Source organism: Lagopus muta, chromosome 10 (assembly GCF_023343835.1).
Source record: "Lagopus muta isolate bLagMut1 chromosome 10, bLagMut1 primary, whole genome shotgun sequence".
Taxonomy (NCBI): Eukaryota; Metazoa; Chordata; class Aves; order Galliformes; family Phasianidae; genus Lagopus; species Lagopus muta.
The window spans coordinates 16,751,455-16,769,183 of record NC_064442.1 but is presented as its reverse complement, the minus strand read 5'-3'; the positions used below and the strand labels follow the sequence as shown (position 1 = coordinate 16,769,183).

General features: G+C 40.5%; 1 protein-coding gene across 2 annotated transcripts; it reads right to left on the bottom strand.

Moving 5' to 3' along the window:
- Positions 1-84: 84 nt before the first annotated feature.
- Positions 85-17,682, bottom strand: CHRNA5 (cholinergic receptor nicotinic alpha 5 subunit). 2 transcript variants are annotated; one of them, XM_048956210.1, is made up of 6 exons: positions 12,553-12,709; positions 7,143-7,294; positions 6,676-6,720; positions 5,411-5,520; positions 3,764-4,595; positions 85-1,847 (listed from the first exon to the last, which is right to left on the bottom strand). In XM_048956210.1, exons 1-6 carry the CDS (start codon positions 12,671-12,673, stop codon positions 1,686-1,688), a joined length of 1,422 nt encoding a protein of 473 aa, XP_048812167.1. In that variant the 5' UTR covers positions 12,674-12,709; the 3' UTR covers positions 85-1,685. The 2 variants fall into 2 exon arrangements, with proteins under 2 accessions (XP_048812167.1, XP_048812168.1); XM_048956211.1 differs by lacking the exon at positions 12,553-12,709 and adding an exon at positions 16,578-17,682 and having other exon boundaries at positions 88-1,847.
- Between the last annotated feature and the right edge of the window lie 47 nt (positions 17,683-17,729).

The following is a 17,729-nucleotide window of genomic DNA, read 5'->3' as shown; positions in this document are numbered from 1 at the left end:
GAGGTAACATTTATAAAAATAAAGAGAATCAAGCTGTTGAAAATTGGGATTTTCTTTCATTTATTTTGACCAAGAGACAAAACTACAGTAGTTACATCTCAGCACATTCAGAAAGGAGTTACATAAGTAAAGGCCCATGCTTCTGAGTCTATTAAAAATAATTTCATTTCACACACACCTGAGGATGAGCTGAAAACCCCGAGGGTTCCAACATATCTTTTTCATCCACAGACATCGTGATCTGATTAAAGAAACAACTGAAAGAACTTCATGCATTTACAGAAATTGCTAGTTACTAGTATAAAGGCTAGAACTCTGTTGGCCACACTGCCAATTACCCTATGATATAAATAAGAGTCTTCAGACATTATTGAACAAGGTGCAGGAGGGGAGCTAAAAAGATACATGGCTAATATCCTGCTTTGTTTTCCTTTCTGATAAGGGTAAACTGTAGGAAGTAATTCACAGCTAAGAAGGACTATAAAAAGAAACTTTGCATTTGGAAAGGAAACAAGATGCCCAAAGCACTTCTGCAATTTTCACACAGTTTCTGATGCATTGATATTAGTGATACTGAAAAAGTTGTTGTACTAATGGATTAAATCAGACTGCAAATTCACTTTTAAAATAAATTATGATGGGAAAGCAGAAAATACTGATATCTAACACTAGATGGAATTGTGGAACTGAAGAGGAAGAGTCGTTTCTTTTCCAACCAGAATTATTTATGACTTGGTAAAAAAATAACAGCAGGTTTTTACAGATTAGTTGGCATCATTTCCCTGTGCAGGGGACTTGAAAGGCTGCACATGAGCCCTGCTGGAATCAGCTGTGTTGTGAAGGAACAAAGAAACTGACAAAACCTAACGTGTAGGAAAAACATTCTCTTCTAGAGTCTCTGCCAGAAATAAAACCTTTAAGAATAGCAGCACTGGAACCAATTTGAAAATTAACACCCATTATTTAATTAATATAGTTTAGAGTAAATAATTTTATTATTATTAATTGTTAATTTTAAATGTACATATATGAGATATAGCTGACACAGAGATGTCAATACTCACGTATCCTGTAAGCATTTTAAGGCTCAGTATATCACAGGGTCACATTAGTATGGTAGAATTAACAAGATTTTAAGTTTAGCAGCAAATGCCACTGAAAATTTATAGAGGCATAACGCAGTCAGAATGCTCTGTTTATTGTCTGCTGAAAAGAAAGGAAGTTCAAGTGATGTTTCTATTATAATTTTTCATTTACTGTGTAGATACAAGTTCTCATTTGCATAATATAATAAGATGAAATACAACTCTATTGTGCAAGCATCTGCAAAAATTTAACAATAAATATAATATTTTCCACAGTAACTTAATAATGGGACTACAGTGATCTTCATTAAGAAATCTCAATCCTTCTCCTTCTCAGTAGGTGTCAGTATGTACTGCTTCTAACACGCACATGCAGATATTTGCAAAGGTCTTTGATTTTGACCTGATGTCCAAGTATCTTAATAGACTGGCACTAAGCAGATTGACTTCTGTGAGTCCTACGTGCCATGCTTTAACATCACAATTGTTAAGTTTAGGACTGTACTTTTTTTTCCTATCAGAAACGTGCCTACAAAGAACATGCATGGAAACTTAATACTACCAAACCTTTTTAGAATGATGTTAGCAGGAGATCCAAAATTATGTATTTGTACTGCCTATATGCACAGGTACTATTATACTTGCCCATTTATGAATAACAGGAATAAATAACACAAGTGATCCAATTATTGAAACCAGAAGAAAGGCCCATAAGAACATTCGATCAAGCACCTGAGCAATAAATTTCCAGTCTTCAACAACCTAAAAAACAAAGAACATAAGAGCTGTCCAGTATGTGCAAGAGTGGGTGAAAATGCAGCATCAGACTCTGCAATAATTAATCACTTCGTATTTTCCTCCCCCTCCTAGGCAGGTCAACTTGATTACCCCCTCCTTTTCAATATATACACGTATTAATAAACCACACTGTGACCCACAGCAGGAAAACACTTCTCTCTATGTAGACCAGTAAAATATGCAGCTCAAATGCTAAATTTTAGTGGACCAGTTGACCCCAATGAGCATAGAACATCCTCAGTTGTATAGAGAGAAAATCAGTATGCAATTTAATAACATACTGGAGGATTTAGGATTCATGCCACAGCCTCACCACAGAGTAGGACTCCCAGGCAGAAGCTAGATGCGGAAGTTGCAAACAATTAGCAGCAGACAGCAGCTCTAGATTACACACAACATCTGACAACTGTGACAACTAGTGCATGGAATTACACACCAGGTAGAACACTCACAGTGCTTTCAAGACTGTTTCCCTTTTTGATAGGATTATTTATGTCTACAGTTTTGCAAGTACAGCTGATATAATCATGCAAGCAAATTAAAACTGCCAAAAAGGCAACTTTCGTTTCAATTGGAGCTACCTGCATTTCCCAGGCCTACAGCATCCTGCAAGGCAAGGCTACAACACCAGCTGTGTAAACTATTTTCAACAACCAGGGCTAAAATCTTTCTGCAGTCAAAGCCTGCATTCCCCAGAGGCCAAATAACAAAATGTAAGTGAATCCCCAATCCACTGTATGTGCAGTTCTGGCGTTTAGAGTTGCAGCAACCAAAAACAAAATACCTATCAACTCTTTTGCCACATACAATTGAATAAAGTAATTTAATAAAGAGAATCGACTCACAATTTACTCAAAACTATACCTTTAAGCAAACTGTTCTGTTTGTGCTGTATATACATGGACATACTCTGCACTGTATATACAAGAATCCTATTTTGACAGTACAGTAGGTATTCAAAATCCAGTCTGGATCCCTCATGATAATATCAGAGCACAGTCCTAAGAAGCTGCATTAGAATAATTAATTTGCTCCAAGGCTAACATAGGAGTACATACCTCTCAGCAACTTTTGCAAGTGGTGCTAGTTTAAAGCTAGGAAGGAAAACTAATTTGTAATGATCTTACCTGCACAGCATAAATACCCACACTAAGGATAGCTCACTGTGAAAATGCACAGACTGGAAAACATCCTTTAAATTGTATCAAAAGTCGTCAAAGGGAAATGATAGTAGGGCTAGAAGAGATCACTCAAGAGCTCATCCAGTCAAAGTCTGATCTCAGCACAAAATAATTAATCTATGGTGACAGCCTGTATTTAAACTAATATAAACTATGGAATTTAAAATTGTCTGTATTTGGAAATGAAAGATGCAAGAAAAAGGCTTAGCAGGAATTATTCTGTAATTGTAAATCAAATATACTTTTCAGGCAGCCTGCAGGTACAACACTAAAATGAAAAATACCTACTTCTTTCATTATGAAAACAGCATGCAGCAGCACTGCAGGTAGCAGTTACTGCACATGCTCTTTTAACAGCCGTGTGTCCCTGAGCTTATTTGATTAACAACAACATGGGCTTCTATAGGAAAGCATAAATATGTCAGGAGTTCATGTATGGCATTATACCAACCTGGGAGCTCAGTGTTGGAGCATACCTGTACTTCTTTCCAGCAGAAACAAGTGTATGACTTCCAGTGAAGTATAAAAACTAGAAAACCTAGCACATACTGAATGTGACCACACACTGAATGTGCCCACATATTGAATGTGCCCACACAGTTTCCTCCTTCTTGTTGTGCTTCGTTTCAGTTGCCTTGTTCTTTTTTTCTTTAATTTCCACTTTTAACAAAATGAGTTTAATACAAGTAAAACACCCACCTCACGAACTTCATTCTCCTTCATAACATGCCTTGTGATATATCGGATAGAGTCCAGAGCAGCTTCCAAGGTGTTTCTGGATGACTCTGATCCACTCGTATTTCCTTTTTCCTCCTTCTGAGCAAAGTATCTATCTACATGACTTCTCATGCAAAGCAGCTTGGGAAGTTTGTGAAGAAATATCTTGCGAACCCAAGGTGCCATGGCGTTGTGTGTAGACGAAGAGCGGTGATGAATATTGATAGCAAAGACAGTTATCACGATGGACAGTGTCACAAATATCATAGTAAACACCAAGTATTCTCCTATAAGTGGGATAACTTTAGAAGACGATGGAATAATCTCTTCAATGACAAGAAGGAAAACAGTCAGAGATACCAGGACTGAAGTGCAAAGGGAAATTTTTTCACCTTCATTTGAAGGAAGATAGAAGACGAGGACAGTTAGAAAAGAAAGTCCAATGCAAGGAATGATGAGAAACAACGTGTAAAAAAGAGGTAAACGTCTAATTATAAACGAATATGTAACAAAGGGATACCAGCAGCATCCATCAGTTCTATTTCCTTTGCTCCCTGTTGCAGTCACTATTTCCCATTCTCCATTATCAAAAAAGTCTCTTTTGTCAACATCATAATCTTCTAAAATTATATCAACTTGGGAGCCATCGTAAGTCCAGGAACCAAATTTCATAGAGCAGTTTTGGAGGTCAAAGGGAAAGAAGGTTACATCAATAGTACAAGAACTTTTGTAATTTGCTGGTGGAGTCCAAGCAATGGTGCCATCATATTTTACCACAGTTTTAGTAGACGTCCCCTCAAAACGTCCATCTGCACTGAAAGAAAAAGAGATATGTGGAGGAAGAGATGTTTTGTTATTGTTGTTTCAGCTGTTGGCTCCTTCTTTCTCCCCTTTCACTGCCACAGTTTTGTACTGTGCTGTGTTCACAGTTTACTTCTTGTGGTTGGTTGATTTCCTGGGAGGTTTGTTGGTTTATAGGTGGGTTTTTTGGGGGTGGGTGGTTTTTGTTGTTTGTTCTGGTTTTGTTTTTTAACCTGAATCTCACACAGTTAATTACCTTCACAAAAGTGAAGAACATTGTCAAGCCATTAAAAGACCTGTACAATTTACAGCAGCCCTGATGATTCAAGCAAGGGACTGTGGAAATCCTGACCTTTGGCAGCCTGATGTTTCTATTATATATATTTATATATATATATAGATAGATAGATATAGATATAGATATAGATAGATAGATATAGATACAGATATACTATATATATATATATATAATATAATAATACAGCACAAATACTTCTAAATCTGGAGAAATCACAATAATTGGGGAAAAAAAACAACCACTCCACTTGTGCTCCACTTCCAAGCTTGAAATTATAATCAGTCTCTCTTGACTTACCAAGCCAGAAAATGTTAGAAGTGTTGCACATGCACCTGAATTGATTAGAAAGGTTCATTCAAAACTTATTTCCTCTGGGGTTCATCAATTCTTGAAGAAACAAACTTACTGCTAATTCTTAATGTACTAAACGTACATCCACATACTACGTACAAGAAGCCTCCTACAAGCAGGTTGGAGAGTCACGTTAGCAAGAGGAAAAGGTGTTCTATATAAAAAGATTAAAATCTTACTTGTCATATAACACAATGTCTGGGATCCAAATAGAATCCGATGGGACACGAATAGATGTTATTCCAGCATACTCTTCAGGGTTCCATCTTAATTTTACATCTATCCATTCCTGTAGATGCAAGAGGTGTAGAAATCATAATAAAGGTGGAGTTTATTTAAGCAGGACGTGATCAGATAAAAATAGACGTACAGGCAACTTAAAATTAGCAAACAAATGCATCACACTTCTGTAAGTTTTCTGAACTTCACATACAACACTGAATTTGCTGAACAGACAACTAAGGACATTGTCCAGCATTTGTTTTTTATGATAAGAGCCATTTGACACTATTTTGATACAGACCTCAAAGTATTAAAATCTTTTTTCAGAGCATGTTTACACAAGTAAAAGTATTAGAGATAGTATTTTATATTTGAACTAAAAGCTCTAGAGGGGCAAATGCTCAGAAACTTGCATTTTTCATCAGAGAGAATTGTAAATACATTCAGGTCAGTTCTTATTTCATTTGAGCTGACTTAACTGCAGTAAGTTCTGCTTGCTAAGTAGTAATACAGTTTTCTTGAAAATAAATGCCTGAACTTACAGTCATGTCTTGGAGAGAAGAGAATGGAAAGAACCAGAAAAAAAAATAGCCAAAATAAAAATAATTTAGTAAGGCAGCAAATATAATTAGAGCCTGCAACCACTTCTCTAAGTTAAATTAAGAATGATTTGTGAGAAGCATGTCACAGGCTAATAGTGGCCACTAAGTTTAGCATGGGACTTAGATTATTATCAAGCCTGTAGCTGCCTCTTGCCCATAAACAAATGCTGTGATGAGCAAAATCAGCTTTTTATAGCAAGTACGTACAGGTCTGAAATTGAAAACTTCAGTGGTAGTTATTCACTGAACACCTGACAAGAGAAATATCTTAAAACAAATGTATAACAATATACACAAAGCCTTCATACTTCTCTTAACACAGCTCTCGAAAGAAAACCTGTTGTACAGAGGCAGTGATTTTCATCATGGTGATAACACACACCTTGGTCTACTCAGCAGCCATTCAATGCAGCCTCAAAATTCTTTTTATAAGGCACATTTTAAAAACATATTTCATTTTTGTAAACTGAATTTTATAACAATTCATCCTTTCAATGTAAACAAACTACGTGAAGTAAGAAAGAACTACAGCATCTGAGCGAACAGATATTTAGGAAAGTTGCATCCAATTTTCAACTTGCAGTTATGAAACCTCAGAGTTCACTGCTCTTCTACACAACCTGTTTCAGCCAGACGTTTGTGGTCATCAGCTGATTCTTCTCATCCTATAAAAATGAAACGTATTTTATTAAAACAAAAAAATTGCATTGCACATAGTAACTAAGTGCTACAGTTGATGCAAGTTTGCGATGTGAAAAACAGAAAGCACCCCTAAACCACTCCAGTCTTTGCTAATACACTTTTAGGAGAACTTTTAAAACTTAACAGTTATGCCCTTATATTATTCAACTGCTTAAAAAGCAGTATTTTCCCCCTCCTGTGATTCTTTCCTCTCTTCCTTTTTTTCATGTGACTGTATTTCATGCACTCTTACTGTTTTGCTATGGAAACAAGATGGAACAAGAAACCTGTGGAGGAAAAACTCCAACTGGAAAAACCAACTGATTCGATTTGAGAAGAATTTGAAGAGAATAAGTTTTGGGAGAAAAAGTAAAATAAAAGAAACAAGCTTATTTACTGTACGTACCACATCTACTAGCTGAGAGATTGCAAGACCAAACTTGATTTTTATTGTGTCATTCAAGTGTTCCACTGGACGAACCCATCTTTGATAGTCCTCAAATAAACGTTTAAACAAACGATCTTCACTCTTGGCAATAAAAGAAGGTTCAGATACACCTGCACAATAAAAGCAACTTATTAACAGTGATTTAAACGAGTACATCTGTGTGCATATGCTCAGGTAGTAATAAGTTTCTCATCCCCCTCCATCTAGAAGCATGGCCACGGCTGTGCCAGAATGTTACAAAACAACCTGGCTGTATTGGCCCCTCAGTACTGCCAGCACGTTTACTGCTCAAGAAATGAAGATACTTTTACTACTAATAATAACAGAGGCAAAATGCACTCACGTCATTTGACTTATAGCACTTACCAGGCGCTATGCAACCATGGAAATCTCTAAAACTCAAAACTTACCTATGAGGAGTTGAAGTTCTATTGTTCTAAACCAAAGTGGCACTTTTAAAGACCAGCACACAGGCCTTCAGCACACTGCAGAGCTTCTGCTCCTGTTTGAAATGCAGCTATCTCCACCTTGCTTCTTCTAACATTTGTGCCCATGCGACAGGTAAGCTCTGCAGTACTTGGTAAAGTACTTTTCCCCACATCTTTATTATTTTCTAGACATGTGCTAATCTGTCTATCACTAAATCCTCTATTTTTCTATAGACAGGAAGGCACCTTTATTTTTAAGTAATAGCATGCTGTCAGTCACTTCATTTACAGAGTGCTCAGGGATCCATTTCAGTGCCTGGAGACTGACTGTTGACCTACACAGACAAAGTCTTTGTACAGTTAACAAAGAACAGCAAATTAAATGTCTCCTCCCATCTCCCTGGAGAATGGAATGTTTGGAAGAGCTTTGGAAAACAACAAACGATGACCCAGGAGATCACACAGACCACCAGAACACACGAAGGAGCTTGCTGCTCACTGATGGGATTTCAACTGACTGAAACTACTGCAAAAGAAAGACTTCATAATTATTATAGTCAGGCTAAGGGGCAAAGTAACCCAAAGATGTTCACAAACATCTCTTTTTAATGCACCATAACAAAAAGCTATGGCACGACCTTTCTAGAAGTGATGTGCTCACTAACAGTATCCATCTAAAAAAAGATGCATCGAAAATAGGAAAGCACCACAGAATGGCATAAACAGATTAAAACCAGAGGCAGACATGCACGCGAGGAGAGATTTAAAAGATTAATATTATTTTGCTTGGCAAGGAGGTGAATTTAGTGCACGCCACAGAAGATGATGAAGTAGTGAGCGGTGCTTGCAGGAAAATGACTGTTTAACCTTTCTTGTGAAATAAGACAAAGGAAACAGAAGGATCAATTAAAAGCAACGTCAGAGATCTCTATTTAAAGTTTATTATCACAAACATTCAGCGAATCACGATGATCAGACGCTGCAGAGGACTAAAATTCCAGAATTGCCTAAGATTGCGGGGCTGTGGTCAGCGCAGGCAGCACGATGTTTGCCTGTCACTCATTTTAACACAACCTGGGTCAACAATTTGAAGGGCTTGCATTTGTGGCAGACTTGGCTAGGCTGAAGACACCAACTGAAATGCACCAAAGCTCCCTGCCTGCAGCTGCACCCAGCCCAGACAAGCACAGCAGCGCAGCTTTTGGTTTCCTCCCACCCATCACAGTGCTCTGCTGTGCTTTGAGGGCCCGACCACGAGGGAATTTCTCCACCTCGGTCAGCACTGCTGGTCAGAACAGTGCAGCAGAACCACTGTTAGGAATTCTTACTGATATTTAAGCTCAATGCAACCTCGTTAGCCAAGGGTTTTTTCCCATTCCTAACTGCACACGGATTTGCCGAGCCCTGCTTATTACAGACATCCGAGAGAACACTTCCTGAAGACACAACTCAATTTCTCTGTTTCTATATCCCTGTTTCCTCAATGATTAATAGTTTTGTGTACATTCCAGCCTAATGTTTCATAAATACAGGATTTTTGTATGAGCATTAATTGCGTTTTCCTGTTAAAGTTCCAACGCTACCGAATTTTGTGAACAATTTGTGAGCATTAATTGACCTTGAAGCAATGCAGAGGCAGAGTTGCACTGTCACAGTCTCTGTGCTCCTGTAAGATGACCTCCTGTGCACCAACACAGCACTCTCCAGGTACACACCACTTGCAGATGCAGCTTCTCTTACGCTGAGCTAAAAGGGGATGTGTGCCCTTACCACTTTGCCACGCTTCAGGGCAAGGTTTTCAAACACCTCACACTCAGACCTACACCATACTCACTGATTTAACGAGATTACCATATTTACTAACAGCATAATTCAACTAATTATCGCTATTTCCCTCTCTCTCATGGAAATATCCACACGTTTTCATGCTTCTAGCTCTCTTTTCTGCTTACTAAATAAGCTGTAAGAGGAGGTTATATCCAGAAGGAGGTTGGAGGCAGTAACAAGGTCTGAAGAATGGGCAAAAATAAAACAAGCCCCTCATCTTTCTGCATGTTATTTAATAGGACACACAGCTCATCCACTGCATGGACTGCATGCGTTCAATTACTCTTCTTTGTGTATTTGCATGCTTTAAAAATTACCAAGTGTAACCGTCGTTTATCGGTGTTAGCACTAATTAAAACAATCTGAAGAACTGGTGGTTAGCAGAAAAAAAGGTACAGAAGAGAGCAAAAGAGGGGAAATACAGCTGGCAGCAAGGCAGCAGGCACTTGGAGGAGGCTACACCACTGGAAAAGAGCAGGAAGAAGTTAAACCTATGGAAAGGATTAGCAAAGTGGAGAACAAGCCTCACACTGAAGCGGGTTTTCAGCTCCTGAAGGGCCACTCCAAGTATGCCTGCACCTGTGTGGCTTTAGCCAGGTGGAGCTCAATAACTTCTGCAGCCTGAACCGCAGGTAGCTGCGCTCTACAGTGATAAATCCTGGAGGCAACACTTACTTCAGTCTGCACCCAAAGCTCTCTCCACTCAGTCTTCCTCCGTGTGACTTTGTGTACAGGACAAAATTAAAAAATCAAATCAGGAAGTGGCCAAAATTTGAATTCTGCAATCACAGACAATCATTTCTATGCCAAGAGCGCTCATTTTTTGTATCATTACCTTAAGAACGTGGATGCAGTGGGAGCATACTTTTGACAGGGCTACAATGGGTTAAAAATTAAGTAGGAAATGCAATTAGTAACAGAAACAACTGGATCACTACTTGGTGCTTTTTGAGAAGAGATCCATGGCGCAGGGGGCTTCTTAGAAGTCTAATATTATAATTTAGAATCTCTAGCACAGGTTTCTTATTTAATATCACTACAATGAGAAAGAACACTATGAAGGATAATCATCATGGCCATATACCCGTATTTTATAATTAAAACTTGCTTCTTTAATGGTATTCTGGTGTAGTGCACAGCCTGCTATCCGTAAATCTGCCTGCTACAAACTGCAGCACACCCAACAGCTTGCCTGCATACCAGGGAGTGGCATTAATACAGCACACCTGCTTGTGTACACTTGCACTTTTATTATGACAATACTCTAATTTTCAGTGTCTTTCACATAATTTATAACGAAGGAAGCACTTCGAAGGCTAAATGTGCAGTGGAAACACTTTGTATCATATTCTACAACTGTCCCATGGTCATTTCAATGGAAATACATTTAAGTTTTCCATCTTTCCTATAAACTCTGAATTTTCTACACCGAGCATTGGTAATTGTCCTCTGAATTCCCCGAGCAGATCTGGTCACATCAGACTACGTTGCTACATTGGAAGCTGGTGACAATTTTAAGCACAAGACACAGTATTATTGCACAGACAGGAAAAAGTAAAGGAAGAGTACTTTCAATATTAACTATACGGATCTTAAAAATATAAATAAAAACATATGAAGAATGCTCAACACAGAGAGAGAACCCCCTGCCACTGCTTCATTAATCGGAAGATACATGTAACTCAACGACAAATCCCTCTATTCCTTATAATGATCACAAGTTGCAGTTGCTGCACGGTCTTCAGTTTCATCAGAGGATATCTAGATACCTCCAAGGTTAAGAGTACAACCAAGACAGACCTGTGTTGCGGGAACTTGTACATATTTCCATTTATTTCAGGCTGCTCAAGTCATTTGGAGCATTGCTATTTGCTCTCCCCCAGCACAGCAGTATCGTGCCAGCCAGCAGCAGAGCAAAGTGACGTATTGCAGACATGAAACTGTCAGAGATTTCCAACTGCAACGCTGCTTAGCCCTAACCAGTATGAACAACAGCTCGACATCTGCATGCAGAAAGCAGGGAAAACAGTTCTTACACTCACTTGAATTTAAAAGATCAAAGTTTTCAGCTTGATAATTGGAAAGTATAACTAGACAGTCCCCTAAGAGCTTAGCATCAAGGGATAATTACTGCTCATACTAATGAGTGCATGTACAAATTTTATAACGACAGCAGCATGCTATACTGTCACGCAGCCTGCAGTTCATCAGGAAATAGATACAATCACCTTCAGGCTGCCTGCTCGGAGCCCTGTTTTTGCTCCAAACATCCGCACTGTGGGTTGTATGATAAAAGCACGGGGGTGGCAGGCAGCCCTCTGTGCTCTGCAAGGCGTGCAAGGATGAGCAAGTGCACAGAACCTCCACAGGCAAACTGTTTGCTTGTACAGACCTAATCCAGAGGGTGTGCATCGCACAAGCATTCTAAGAATCACCAAAGAAAACAAAAAGAGGAAAAGAGAGGCGGAAATAAACAAATAAATGCCAAGATCCCCTTTGGGAGGGGAAGGCGCGTGGCTTCCTGCTGTCAGGAAGAAGCTCGGGTCGCAGCAGAGATCTTCACCGTCTTCTGCTGCGATGGAAAACGCTGCGTTTCCAAATTCTGTGTTACAGAATAACCTTTTCAGTCACATTTAGCAGTAACAGATTGCAATTGTGTATGCTGAATTAAAAGCAAGAGGGCGATGCCATCGAGTTCCCTTACACCCTACGTAGGGCTATTTCCTAAACTTTGAGCTTTCAGAAAAGCCAACTTTATCTTCCGTTAATTTCCCTCCCGCTCATATACTGCGACTCCCGGATTATCATTCTTTCTGGTAGAAGCCTTAGCAACGCGCCCATAAAGCACTTAGAAATATTTCTCGATCAATAATTCCTTGAAGGAACATCGATTTTGCTCCTCCAAGCTTCGTTTCCCGCCCTCGCGCGCTGCCTCGCACCCCTCAGCCCGTGCCGCGCCCGCAGCGGGCCGTCAGGCGGCCGCTCCTCAACTCCGAGAGACAACGCGCCGCCCCGCGCCCCTCCGCACCGCGGAGTGACCGCAGCGCTCCCCCCTCAGCCCAGAGCCGGGCTGCGGCCCCGGGGCCGAGCGGTACCCCCGCCGAGCGCCTTACCCGCCTGAGAGGCGCGGACGGCGGGGCCGGCTCCGGGCTTCCCGAGGACGGGAGCGAAGAGGCAGGCGAGGAGAAGAAGCAAGGGGCGGCCGCAGCGCAGCCCGGCGCTCGGCTCGGCCATGGCCCCGCCGCCTCCGAGCCCCGCGGCGGGCACGGGGCGCCGCTGCCGGCGGGAGGCGCTGGCCACGCCCCGCGCGGAGCGGCCGAGGGGCGCGAGGGGCGGGGGCCGCCGTGGCTGCCCGCCCTCACTCCCTCCCTCACCGCCTCCCTCAGGGCAGCGGCCCGGGCCGGTGCTCCGCAGCCCCGCTGGGGTTCGGGGGTGTCGGCTGTGCTCTCGGCTGTGCGGGAGGAGCGCTGCTGCTGAGGGAGAGCTCCGAGCCGGCGCTGTCTGACCGCTCTTCCACACGGAATTACAGTTTCTGAGGCAGAATGGTTTGGAACTTTTAGTCGCAAAACAAATTAATTGATGCAAGATAAAAAAAGACCTAAGATAATTCCACCTGCCGCGGGTAGCTAACGTATATAATAAAAGCTCCTTCCAGGACCTATTCTCAATACCCAGTAACCAGCAAGCTGTGAGAAGGGATAACTTTAAATGCACCAACTGTGAAATATCAGTGATTAGTGATATTTTTTCCTCAATGGCCATAATGTTAATACACAGAGCGTGCACAGCATCAGCAGCACTGGAAGCAGCCAGCACGAAGCAAGCCGTGCTCACATGGAACACACCGTGAAGATTTGTACATTTAGAGAGGAAAGCTGTGGGAGATGGGCTGAGCAGCTCTGCACAGCACTGCACAACGAGGGACCTCCTCCACTCCAAAAAAATGACCAGCATTTGGAGGTCCTGGAATGAGCCTTACTGAAAGTGGCAACGTATAACCACAACAGAATTCTCTCCTTCAAGTATTTATGCTGTAGAAAAATGGTGTGGCTATTATGTTCAATGACCAACACGGGTACTTCAGCATCAGACCCACTCTGAGTTGCTGAACTCTCGTATTTCATATTGTCTGCCTGTCCTGCATCCGTGCTTGGGCTGCGTGTGTCACTGGGCTGCGTGTGACAGACATACTGCAGTCAGGGTGGAAGGAGGGCTGCTTACACAGGAGTTCCTCCCAGCACACAGCATTGATCGCAATGCTCTGCAGTAAGCATTCCTCATATTGAGAATCTGGCTGCATGCTGCATGCCCTCCACCATCAAAACATCCAGCGTGTGGCTCTTATTGTGAAGTGCTCGGTGCACAGGCAGTGGTCAGCACAAGATGGAGAATAAACAAAAGCCCAAAGCGTGGCACGGAAATCAAACAAGCAACCTTCCCAACAACCAAACCCACCAATGTTGTATTCTTTCGTGTTGCAGTGGAGTTTGGATGTTTTCCGTGTGCTCCAAAAATTACTGGGCATTGCTTCAACTGGAATTACAAATCTATTGTTTGTGATGAGCACTTCCCTACTGCACTGCACCTGCTGCTCCTGACCTAAGGTTACCACATAAAGTCTGTGTTTCTATTATCAGCATATGAGCATGGTGGAAAATGCATTTCAGAGCCACGTTCAGTTAACAGAGCTAAACATAGCTGCCACTCCAAAGTGCAGGACGTAGCTAACTGGATTTATTACATAACCGTGAATTTGTTTGCAGCTGCGTCCCAGCCTGACCAAACAGATGCTGGAAGATATAAAAGGATTGAATTGTCTGCACTGCATGCCCAAACTTTGTCTAAAAATTTTATGTAGATCATCTGGCAATTTTACTGTATTATTACTGGTATAGAAAAGACTACTAAACAATAAACCTTTTTTTTTCTTCTCATTTGGGCTTGGAGCAAAACGTTAATACTGACAGTAGCATGCTAAGCTTAATATTTATCGCTGAGACTGAAACAGTTACAAGAGAACTGCCTGGGCCTCTCTCAGCAGGAGCTGACAGCTGAAGGTCTCCACTGAAGTATGTGAATCCCCAGCAAATTGGCTGATGGCAGCTTTTACTGGGCACTGCGGAGAGCTTTAACTGGAAAACCAAATGCCAAACTAATCACAGATAAAAACAGCAAACTGCTCTGTTCTCTTTGTAAAAAATCTTTTGAAAAACGTCTGAGAAGCTGAATTTTCTCCTGCTGAAAGCAGAGAGCTATAGAGCCACTGAAGGGTACTCAGTTCTCGCAGATGAAATATTCTAGCAGTTTTTCTTACTGTAATAGAAATGACTACAGTTAAAACCTGAAAACAAGGACAACTTTTACTGCACAAAAGCTGTATAGGAAGCCTTCCTTGAAGAACACAGAAGACATTTAAAAAGTCCCTCAGTATTCTGAAGGTACATTTCTCTTTTTTGTGATGTACCTGAGCACATTAACACCATGCACTTAGATGTCTTGTATACACTTGGATGTGTTATCAGTGCATCACATACAGCTCTGTGCCTTCCAAAACCGAGACATTTAAATACGTTCAATCCTTATGAGTGAATATACTCGTACAACACAGTAGAGAACTATTATCCCCAGTTTTAAGAATCCGAACTGAAAGAATAAATAAGTGGTTTGAGAACAAAAAAGCAGCAGCAGCCAAACTTAACACATCCTTTATCACCCTGTGAGCTTTTTTAAGTATGTAAAACAAAATAACGGGATGAGCAGGGACTTGCATCTGAAGTAACCTTCTGTGTTTCAGAGCACAGTGTGGTAAATCACACAGGTAACAGTCCTACAAGGTATCTGCTCTTCGTTTGAAAAGAATTGTCATTAGAATGTATTTATTTATTTTTTTTTCTTTATTTAACTTTCATTATCTCTGAAGGTACCTAGAATAACAAAACACACAACCATTTATTAGGACAACCTATTTGTGAGTACCTGTCCTGGCAAGTTCTATTGTGCATCCAAGTGAGACATCCAGTCTTTAAGTTTACTAACATCATGTTGGGCAAACCATTGCAAGTAAATACTTGTACCTAATCTGAAAGATCTGTCACCTTCCATGGGACCACATGAAGCTCTGGTGTCTAAATAACATCAAGCACACCCCAAATAATACATAAATTAAAAAAAAAAAAAAAAAAAAAAAAAAAAAAAAAAAAAAAGAGGAAAATCATTCTGATCAGCAAAGATAACTCAAATGCATCACCAGAATTAATTCTCTGGTCTTATGAGTTATGTGTAGCTACACAGCTTAGCACAACACCTCCACATGTAACGGAGTAGAGATCAGAAAATGTAAAGCATCCCAGGTTTTGATTACTGCAGAATCTGAGAAGTTCCCCTTTCACCAGGGAATGAAGCAGTCAGGCAAAGAAATAGCATTGGTAATTCTTGAAACAAAGATCCATATATGCTTTTTACCTCTCTTCCTTAGAAACAGCAACATTTAAGAAACAACATCTTCATAAATCTATAAAGTACCCGGTAATACTTCTACTACTACACCAAGACTCCTGGTGTGAAGTGCACACATTGACGAACCCTGACTTAAATGCTGTAATGGATTTCTAGAAGACAGAAAGCACTGCTGGAGTCTGCTGTAATTTAAGCGATCTTTGACAAGTTGGAAAGAACCTCTGTGTCAGCACTGCTGCTTTTCAGGCGTATTCCAAGCATTATGAAACAGCCATCATCATGGATATCAGTGATTCAGAAATCTGCAAGAGATGCTGGTATTCTCTGATATCTTAAATGAATTATAAGAAGACTGCATGCTAAATTCTCTACATAGAAATGGAGCTTGAGGTATTTATAGTCCTTTGTTATGTAGATTAAATCTACTCCCTGCATGTTGGTGCAACTATTCAGGACTTTTTACACTATCATTCCTAGGTTATGACCTAAAAGAAAAGGTCTAGTATTGCACAAGGTGCAAAAAAACTCAGTCTAACCTTATTAGCTACAAAACTTGAATACTGACAAAGTACTAATTACTAAATTACTAAATGACTAAAGCAATTGAAACAATTGCTCTGCACTGAGACTTAGAAAATTCATAAGCAGGTCATGTGGCTGCATAGAACCACATCACCCTTACCTCGCTACGCAAACAGCTGTGATCAACATGAATGCAGTACATCCACAGACACCTCAATCCAGACTCCTTCCTCTGTTCTCAACACTGAATCTTAGAGCAATGAGATAAAAAAAAAGGGTTTTGTTGAGACTGATGATGGTGATGTATATTTTACCAGCCAAAAATGCCTGGGGTTGGTTAAAAATAAGATACACAGTATGGATTCACTCTGGTTTCTTAAAGTCTTATTAAATCTCTTATTAAATCCTGCAAACATCCAATATCTTTCACAGTTAAAGGGCAAAAAGCTTCTACACATTCCCACAAAATCCAGTCAGTAGCGAGGCTGAATCATCATCCCCACAGTTTGAATTTCAGCACATTTCTCAATTAAGAATGTTAATGAAGAGGGCTTCTCATCCTGCTTTTTTTTTTTTTATTTAATACAACTGAAAGAGCATAAAAGAATTATGAGTTACTTGTTTACATTTCCTCTGCAAACTTCGTGTTGCTTTTTTCGGAACTAGATCTTCATTATTTTGCATTCAGCATAGGGACAAACCAAACAGAAATTATTCTGATTTCTAATTCATGTACATGCACTGTGATTTCTCAAGTGGTTCACTACTTTGTTCTCTACTGTTGTTTGACAGACAAGGGAACTGAATTCTTTGGGGAAGTGTAAGCAACACTCAGCTACAGAACATAAAACATGCCTAGAGCCTTTCAGGATAAAATGCAGAATAATCAATGTAGCTTTAGAACTGCACACTATTCTCTTCAACTGTTTGCACTCAGACAAGATAGGGCATCATTTCAATGTGGCCTTTGTGAAATGTCTTCCTCATTTGTGTGCACATAGCTAGCATTGTATGACTGATTTCTTTGAAAGCAGGCACTCATTCCAGGTTATGCTAAATGGAACGCATCTGCTACAGGGCACGATCAACACACTACTGCTTGCATGACCACGATACAGCCTGCTACAGAAGGAAGCTGGACAAAATTGAAACTTGGCATGCCAGTACGTTCTATTTTGGCATTTGTGAAATGACCACGAATGCTATTCCAGATTTGAAGCCCCTTGACTACTTGAAAAGGCACCCTCCTGCCTTGCAGTTCACACACACAGCTACCAGCTGGCACACACCATGTTACGTTTCAAAGCAATCA

Bases quoted from the DNA above. Each gene is read 5' to 3' on its own strand.
- CHRNA5 (XM_048956210.1), bottom strand. From the start codon at position 12,673: ATGGCCGAGCCGAGCGCCGGGCTGCGCTGCGGCCGCCCCTTGCTTCTT. The intron at 6,721-7,142 runs GTACGTACAGTA...TCATTTTTATAG, and splicing joins TCTCTCAGCTAGTAGATGTG to GATGAGAAGAATCAGCTGAT. The intron at 1,848-3,763 runs GTGGGTGTTTTA...TTTGTTTTTTAG, and splicing joins AGGAGAATGAAGTTCGTGAG to GTTGTTGAAGACTGGAAATT.